Below are 9,588 nucleotides of genomic sequence, written 5' to 3'. Positions count from 1 at the left end.
GGACATGATTTGGAAAGGTACACACCTGTCTATGTAAGGTCCCACAATTGACAGTGGATGTCAGAGCAAAAACCAAGCCATGAGGTTAATGGAATTGTCTGTAAGAGCTCAGAGACAGAATTGTGTTGAGGCACAGATCTTCGGAAGGGTACCAAAACATTTCAAATCAAATCAAATCAAATTTTATTTGTCACATACACATGGTTAGCAGATGTTAATGCGAGTGTAGCGAAATGCTTGTGCTTCTAGTTCCGACAATGCAGTAATAACAAGTAATCTAACTAACAATTCCAAAACTACTGTCTTGTACACAGTGTAAGGGGATAAAGAATATGTACATAAGGATATATGAATGAGTGATGGTACAGAGCAGCATAGGCAAGATACAGTAGATGGTATCGAGTACAGTATGTACAAATGAGATGAGTATGTAAACAAAGTGGCATAGTTTAAAGTGGCTAGTGATACATGTATTACATAAGGATACAGTCGATGATATAGAGTACAGTATATACGTATGCATATGAGATGAATAATGTAGGGTAAGTAACATTATATAAGGTAGCATTGTTTAAAGTGGCTAGTGATATATTTACATCATTTCCCATCAATTCCCATTATTAAAGTGGCTGGAGTTGAGTCAGTGTCAGTGTGTTGGCAGCAGCCACTCAGTGTTAGTGGTGGCTGTTTAACAGTCTGATGGCCTTGAGATAGAAGCTGTTTTTCAGTCTCTCGGTCCCAGCTTTGATGCACCTGTACTGACCTCGCCTTCTGGATGATAGCGGGGTGAACAGGCAGTGGCTCGGGTGGTTGATGTCCTTGATGATCTTTATGGCCTTCCTGTGACATCGGGTGGTGTAGGTGTCCTGGAGGGCAGGTAGTTTGCCCCCGGTGATGCGTTGTGCAGACCTCACTACCCTCTGGAGAGCCTTACGGTTGAGGGCGGTGCAGTTGCCTTACCAGGCGGTGATACAGCCCGCCAGGATGCTCTCGATTGTGCATCTGTAGAAGTTTGTGAGTGCTTTTGGTGACAATTTCTTCAGCCTCCTGAGGTTGAAGAGGCGCTGCTGCGCCTTCTTCACGATGCTGTCTGTGTGAGTGGACCAATTCAGTTTGTCTGTGATGTGTATGCCGAGGAACTTAAAACTTGCTACCCTCTCCACTACTGTTCCATCGATGTGGATAGGGGGGTGTTCCCTCTGCTGTTTCCTGAAGTCCACAATCATCTCCTTAGTTTTGTTGACGTTGAGTGTGAAAACATTTCTGCAGCATTGAAGGTCTCTAACAACACAGTGGCATCATCACTCTTAAATGGAAGAAGTTTGGAACCACCAAGACTGAGCAATCGGTGGAGAAGGTCAGTGAGGTGACCAAGAACCCGATGGTCACTCTGACAGAGCTCCAGAGTTCCTCTGTGAAAATGGGAGAACCTTCTCTGCAGCACTCCGCCAATCATGACCTCAGACTGTGGCGAAGGTTCACCTTCCAACAGGACAACGACCCTAAGCACGCAGCCATGACAATGCAGGCGTGGCTTTGGGACAAGGCTCTGAATGTCCTTGGGTGGCCCAGCCAGAGCCCGGACATGAACCCGATTGAACATCTCTCTGGAGAGACCTGAAAATAGCTGTGCAGCGACACTCCCTATCCAACCTGACAGAGGTATGGACATTTTATATTGAAGTTTTTTTATAATACATTTTCTAACATTTAAAAAAAAAAACTGTTTTTGCTTTGTCATTATGGGGTATTTTGTGTAGAGTGATGAGGAGAAAAAACAATTTAATCGATTTTAGAATAAGGCTGTAACGTAACAAAATTCATGGGGTCAAGGGGTCTGAATACTTTCCGAATGCACTGTAGGAGGTGACAGTTGACTTCAGGCCTTGGCAGAGGTGATATTACCATGCAAGTTTAAGATGTTCAAATCAAATCAAAGTTTGTTTGTCACGTGCACTGAATACAACAGGTGTAGGTAGACCTTACAGTGAAATGCTTACTTACAGGCTCTAACCAACAGTACAAAAAAGGTATTAGGTGAACAATAGGTAAGTAAAATAAAACAACAGTAAAAAGACAGGCTGTATAAAGTAGCGAGGCTACATACAGACACCAGTTAGTCAGGCTGATTGCGGTTGTATGTACATGTAGATATGGTTAAAGTGACTATGCATATATGATGAACAGAGAGTAGCAGTAGCGTAAAAGAGGGGTTGGCGGGTGGTGTGTGTCGGGACACAATGTAGATAGCCCGGTTAGCAAATGTGCGGGAGCACTGGTTGGTCAGCCCAATTGAGGTAGTATGTACATGAATGTATAGTTAAAGTGACCATGCACATATGATAAACAGAGAGCAGCAGCAGTGTAAAAAGAGGGGTTGGGGGGGCACACAATGCAAATAGTCCGGGTAGCCATTTGTTTACCTGTTCAGGAGTCTTATGGCTTGGGGGTAAAAACTGTTGAGAGGCCTTTTTGTCCTAGACTTGGCACTCTGGTACCGCTTGCCATGCGGTAGTAGAGAGAACAGTCTATGACTGGGGTGGCTGGGGTCTTTGACAATTTTTAGGGCCTTCCTCTGACACCGCCTGGTGTAGAGGTCCTGGATGGTAGGCAGTTTAGCCCCAGTGATGTACTGGGCCGTACACACTACCCTCTGTAGTGCCTTGCGGTCAGAGGCCGAGCAATTGCCGTACCAGGCAGTGATGCAACCAGTCAGGATGCTCTCGATGTGCAGCTGTAGAACATTTAGAGGATCTCAGGACCCATGCCAAATCTTTTTAGTTTCCTGACGGGGAATAGGCTTTGTCGTGCCCTCTTCACAACTGTCTTGGTGTGTTTGGACCATTCTTGTTTGTTGTTGATGTGGACACCAAGGAACTTGAGGCTCTCAACCTGCTCCACTACAGCCCCGTCGATGAGAAAGAGGGCTCGGTCCTCCTTTTCCTGTAGTCCACAATCATCTCCTTAATCTTGGTTACATTGAGGGATAGGTTGTTATTCTGGCACCACCCGGCCAGTTCTCTGACCTCCTCCCTATAGGCTGTCTGCAAACTTAACGATGGTGTTGGAGTCGTGCCCGGCCATGCAGTCGTAGGTGAACAGGGAGTACAGGAGGAGACTGAGCACGCACCCCTGGGGAGCTCCAGTGTTGAGGATCAGCATGGCAGATGTGTTGCTACCTACCCTCACCACCTGGGGGAGGCCCGTCAGGAAGTCCAAGATCCAGTTGCAGAGGGAGGTGTTTAGTCCCAGGATCCTTAGCTTAGTGATGAGCTACGAGGATACTGTGGTGTTGAACGCTGAGCTGTAGTCAATGAATAGCATTCTCACATAAGTGTTCCTTTTGTCCAGGTGGGAAAGGGATTGAGAGATTGCATCATCTGTGGATCTGTTTGGACGGTATGCAAATTAGAGTGGGTCTAGGGTTTCTGGATAATGGTGTTGTTGTGAGCCATTACCAACCTTTCAAAGCACTTCATGGCTACGGACGTGAGTGCCACGGGTCTGTAGTCATTTAGGCAGGTTGCCTTTGTGTTCTTGGGCACAGGGACTATGGTGGTCTGCTTGAAACATGTTGGTATTACAGACTTAATCAGGGACATGTTGAAAATGTCAGTGAAGACACCTGCCAGTTGGTCAGCACATGCCCGGAGCACACGCCCTGGTAATCCATCTGGCCTCGCAGCCTTGTGTATGTTGACCTGTTTAAAGGTCTTACTCACGTCGGCTACGGAGAGCGTGATCACACAGTCGTCCAGAACAGCTGATGCTCTCATGCATGCCTCAGTGTTGCTTGCTTCGAAGTGAGCATAGAAGTGATTTAGCTCATCTGGTAGGCTTGTGTCACTGGGCAGCTCACGGCTGTGCTTTCCTTTTTAGTCTGTAATAGTTTGCAAGCCCTGCCACATAAGACGAGCATCGGAGCCGGTGTAGTATGATTCAATCTTAGCCCTGTATTGACGCTTTGCCTGTTTGATGGTTCGTCGCAGGGCATAGCAGGATTTCTTGTAAGCTTCCGGGTTAGTGTCCCGCTCCTTGAAAGCGGCAGCTCTACCCTTTAGCTCAGTGCGAATGTTGCCTGTAATCCATGGCTCCTTGTTGGGGTATGTATGTACAGTCACTGTGGGGACGACGTCCTCGGTGCACTTATTGATAAAGCCAGTGACGGATGTGGTGTACTCCTCAATGTCATCGGAAGAATCCCGGAACATGTTCCAGTCTGTGATCGCAAAACAGTCCCGTAGTTTAGCATCTGCTTCATCTGACCACTTTTTATAGACCGAGTCACTGGTAACCATTACCTCAGTGGTGGAATAAGATTTCCAACACAGTCCATATTACTGAAGCACTTCACTGAATGAAGACTGAAGACTACTCTCCATATCCTTACCACACCGAAAGAACAAATAATGTACAGTGCCTTGCGAAAGTATTCGGCCCCCTTGAACTTTGCGACCTTTTGCCACATTTCAGGCTTCAAACATGAAGATATAAAACTGTATTTTTTTGTGAAGAATCAACAACAAGTGGGACACAATCATGAAGTGGAACGACATTTATTGGATATTTCAAACTTTTTTAACAAATCAAAAACTGAAAAATTGGGCGTGCAAAATTATTCAGCCCCCTTAAGTTAATACTTTGTAGCGCCACCTTTTGCTGTGATTACAGCTGTAAGTCGCTTGGGGTATGTCTCTATCAGTTTTGCACATCGAGAGACTGAATTTTTTTCCCATTCCTCCTTGCAAAACAGCTCGAGCTCAGTGAGGTTGGATGGAGAGCATTTGTGAACAGCAGTTTTCAGTTCTTTCCACAGATTCTCGATTGGATTCAGGTCTGGACTTTGACTTGGCCATTCTAACACCTGGATATGTTTATTTTTGAACCATTCCATTGTAGATTTTGCTTTATGTTTTGGATCATTGTCTTGTTGGAAGACAAATCTCCGTCCCAGTCTCAGGTCTTTTGCAGACTCCATCAGGTTTTCTTCCAGAATGGTCCTGTATTTGGCTCCATCCATCTCCCCATCAAGTTTAACCATCTTCCCTGTCCCTGCTGAAGAAAAGCAGGCCCAAACCATGATGCTGCCACCACCATGTTTGACAGTGGGGATGGTGTGAGCTGTGTTGCTTTTACGCCAAACATAACGTTTTGCATTGTTGCCAAAAAGTTCAATTTTGGTTTCATCTGACCAGAGCACCTTCTTCCACATGTTTGGTGTGTCTCCCAGGTGGCTTGTGGCAAACTTTAAACAACACTTTTTATGGATATCTTTAAGAAATGGCTTTCTTCTTGCCACTCTTCCATAAAGGCCAGATTTGTGCAATATACGACTGATTGTTGTCCTATGGACAGAGTCTCCCACCTCAGCTGTAGATCTCTGCAGTTCATCCAGAGTGATCATGGGCCTCTTGGCTGCATATCTGATCAGTCTTCTCCTTGTATGAGCTGAAAGTTTAGAGGGACGGCCAGGTCTTGGTAGATTTGCAGTGGTCTGATACTCCTTCCATTTCAATATTATCGCTTGCACAGTGCTCCTTGGGATGTTTAAAGCTTGGGAAATCTTTTTGTATCCAAATCCGGCTTTAAACTTCAACACAACAGTATCTCGGACCTGCCTGGTGTGTTCCTTGTTCTTCATGATGCTCTCTGCGCTTTTAACGGACCTCTGAGACTATCACAGTGCAGGTGCATTTATACGGAGACTTGATTACACACAGGTGGATTGTATTTATCATCATTAGTCATTTAGGTCAACATTGGATCATTCAGAGATCCTCACTGAACTTCTGGAGAGAGTTTGCTGCACTGAAAGTAAAGGGGCTGAATAATTTTGCATGCCCAATTTTTCAGTTTTTGAATTGTTAAAAAAGTTTGAAATATCCAATAAATGTCGTTCCACTTCATGATTGTGTCCCACTTGTTGTTGATTCTTCACAAAAAAATACAGTTTTATATCTTTATGTTTGAAGCCTGAAATGTGGCAAAAGGTCGCAAAGTTCAAGGGGGCCGAATACTTTCGCAAGGCACTGTATATACTGAACAAAAATATAAATGCAACATGCACCAATTTCAATGAGTTACAGTTCATATAAGGAAATCAGTCAATTGAAATAAATTCATTAGACCCTAATCTATGGATTTCATATGACTGGGCATAGGCCCACCCCCTGGGGAGCCAGGCCCTGCCAATCAGAATGAGTTTTTTCCCCCACAATAGGCTTTATTACAGACAGAAATACTCATCAGTTTCATCAGCTGTTGGATGGCTGGTCTCAGACGATCCTGCAGATGATGAAGCGGGATGTGGAGGTCCCGGGCTGGTGTGGTTATACGTGGTCTGAGGTTGTGAGGCCAGTTGGACGTACTGCCAAATTCTCTAAAGTTATGTTGGAGGCAGTTTATGGTAGAGGAATTCACATTAAATTCTCTAGCAACATCTCTGGTGGACATTTCTGCAGTCAGCATGCCAATTGCGCGCTCCCTCAAACCTTGAGACCTCTGTGGCATTTTGTTGTGTGACAAAACTAAACATTTTAGAGTGGCCTTTTATTGTCCCCAGCACAAGGTGCAGCTGTGTAATGATCATACTATTTAATCAGGTTCTTGATATGCCACACCTGTCAGGTGAATGGATTATCTTGGGAAAGGAGAAATGTTCACTGACACGGATGTAAACACATTTGTGCACATCAATTGAGAGAAATAAGCTTTTTTGTGCATATGGGAAAAATTCTGTGATATTTTATTTCAGCTCATAAAACATGGCACAACACTTTACATGTTGTGTTTATATTTTTGTTAATTATAGTTATCATGTGGTTTGACTGTGTCTCTCTACTGTTGCTGTTCTTTTGCACAGGACCTTCAAGTGGATCTGTGAACAGCCAGAATGAAATGGGAGAAGTTTAAGCCTCCAGAGCCAGATGATGCCATGTGCTGTTTTGAATGTGATTTGGACCCACATGGATGCTTCTGTGACTGTGACGACCTGGATGAAGCTTGCAGCAGGTGAGGTGGGTGGAATGGGAAGGAGGATCATGGCAAGACTCAGCAGTCCAAGTTCACGTCTTACCAGTGCTTCACTTGGACTGAAATATTTGCCAGTACTCATTTTTGGTGCTGGTACTGTTTATATATATTTAGGTTCATGATCTCCACAATACTTTTGAGCTAATATTCTATAAAAGGAACAGGAGCTCTTGCAGTAGAACATTTAAGTATTCATCTCTGGTGAGCTCCTACCCAAGTTAAGCACTTGGTCTAACCCCCTGTCCTCTCTGTGTTTCCTCTCTGTCGTCCCTGCCCTCATGTATTTTCCAGGTGGCTGAAGGGTGAGCCTCAGAAACCTGACGGTGTGTTGCCTGTGTTTGGTGCAGTGATGGACCGGCTGAGGTTGAGACTGTTATCAGGGGACAGGCGGGTGGAGATCTCCATGGTCCCAGCTTTAGTGTTGCTTCCCATGCTACTGCGGCTGGCAGCCCTGCACTTCCTGCTGGGCCTGGTCATTCTGACAGCCCTGCCTGGCCTGGTGCTGTGGTACTACTACGCCACACACCGGAAGAAGGGCCGCACCCTCTTTTTCCTCAGCCTGGCGCTCTTCTCCCTAGCCTACATGTACTTCCTCTTCATCACAGAGATCCTACCTCGTGGGGACGTAACTCATCTGCAGCTGGTGACCGTGACAACAGGTGTGGTTCTTACTCTTATCTCTCTTGTGCGCACCAAGAGGGGGCCAGGCTTCGTGCAGCCTTCCCTGGCTGACACACACAGCACCAGCACCAGTCATTACCAACTGCCTGACAAAGACTCGGCCTCTCAGAATGGAGTGGACCAGTCGGTGTTGCCTGCCCCCCCAGCCAGACCAGTGGAACAGCAGACACAGTCCCTGACAGCGAAGGGGGGCAGGTGTCCTCTGTGCAAAGTGGTGCGTCCCCCTCGGGCGGGACATTGCCGGATCTGTGGAGGCTGTGTCCAGCGCCTGGACCACCACTGTATCTGGTGAGTTTCCTTAAACACCTTTCCCTGTTGTGGAGGATCAGTAATTTAGTACACCAGGCTGACAGAAATTCCTTTCTGCAACACTCAGATAACCACAGCGTTGTCACGTCTGACTCTACTTCCCTGCTATATACACATGCAATATTTTAATCTCTCAGAATCCCCACAATTATATTCGCTCAACACTTCTCTTCAACACAAAATCATGATCTCACTAAGTGTCGTACTGTCAGGCCAAGAAGACGTCACCAAAGCAAACCAGGCTGTACAGACATGTGTAGGGCCCACAGGGGTTCACCCTTCAGCAGGGTGAGGCGACCTCAAACCAGGACAATCTGTTATCTATGGCATTTAGATAGACGCACCAACACAACCAGACACATTTAGAGCACGTAGTCACATTCTCTCACATTCATTCTAATTGTACTCTCACATGCAAACACAGCAGAAGTCGGTCATTTGAACTGAGGGTGTCTGTGTGTGTCTGTGTCTCTATTGTCTTGTGCATCACTGCTGAGGCAGGATTAACAGCTGTGTGGGCCAGGCTAATCATCGCAGCTTCCTGCTGACCCTGCTCCTCTTTCTGTTGACCTCTCTGCATGGGGTCAGTCTGGTGCTGCGCAGCGTGTGTCCCCAACAGAACCTGCTTACCGCCCTACTCTACTGCCCTGGTGTCTACAGTCAGTACAGGTACACTACGGTATTTGGTATTTGCTTAAAATATACACACATGAAAACGTATTACAAAATGGCAATTGTAATTACATAGTAATTACCTAATAATTACTTTTGGTGTATTTAGGATTCATTGAGACAAGCACCACTATATTGCCTGCTATTTGGCACCAGGTAGTTACCAAATGTTTTGAGTTATTTAAATAAGTACAAGAAGATTTACTTAAAGAATCAGGTAACTAAAACCAACTGAAATAGAACTGAAAGATAAAGCGTTATGCTGATTTCTAAGTCTAACTATGCTCATGCTGATGTTTTTCCAGCTCAGCCCTGTGCTTCACCTGTGCCTGGTACAGCAGTATTGTCACAGCAGGCCTGCTAAACCTGCTGGTGCTGCAACTTATCAATATCAGCCACAATGTGACAGAACGGGAAGCACAACTTGCACTGCGGAGGAAAAATGGCCAGAGTCGCCCGTGTGGCCTCGTTGTCGACACAGTGGTCTACTCACGTGGCTTCTGCCAGAACTGGGCTGAATTCCTGGCAATGGGAGAGCCTGTCGATAGACCATCCTCCGTCCTCACTGACTTGGTTTAGCCTTGGCATAACACCATGCCACTGCCTAAGCAGGTCAACATTGCTGGGTTTCAACTGTGTGGCTTTAGGGACTGTGAGCTACTCTGGATCTCTAGGTATTGCAACTCAGAGGTGTTCATTTTGAATAGTTATATACCTCTACATTCCAAACACTCCAGGTAGAGAAAATAACCATGATCCTCCAAGTTGTCATGGATCTGACACTCTTAATGATACTAGTAAATATATACTGCTCAAAAAATAAAGGGAACACTAAAATAACACATCCTAGATCTGAATGAATTAAATATTCTTATTAAATACTTTTTTTCTTTA

General features: G+C 45.5%; 1 protein-coding gene across 1 annotated transcript; it reads left to right on the top strand.

Annotated features, from left to right (window-relative positions):
* The first annotated feature begins 6,892 nt into the window (after positions 1-6,892).
* LOC139388763 (palmitoyltransferase ZDHHC23-A-like) lies at positions 6,893-9,273 on the top strand. Its single transcript, XM_071135672.1, has 4 exons — positions 6,893-7,011; positions 7,324-8,001; positions 8,524-8,691; positions 9,000-9,273. Exons 1-4 carry the CDS (start codon positions 6,893-6,895, stop codon positions 9,271-9,273), a joined length of 1,239 nt encoding a protein of 412 aa, XP_070991773.1.
* Positions 9,274-9,588: the final 315 nt, after the last annotated feature.

The sequence above is a fragment of the Oncorhynchus clarkii genome, chromosome 29, assembly GCF_045791955.1.
Source record: "Oncorhynchus clarkii lewisi isolate Uvic-CL-2024 chromosome 29, UVic_Ocla_1.0, whole genome shotgun sequence".
Lineage (NCBI taxonomy): Eukaryota > Metazoa > Chordata > Actinopteri > Salmoniformes > Salmonidae > Oncorhynchus > Oncorhynchus clarkii.
This window is presented reverse-complemented; position numbering and strand designations above follow the sequence as displayed.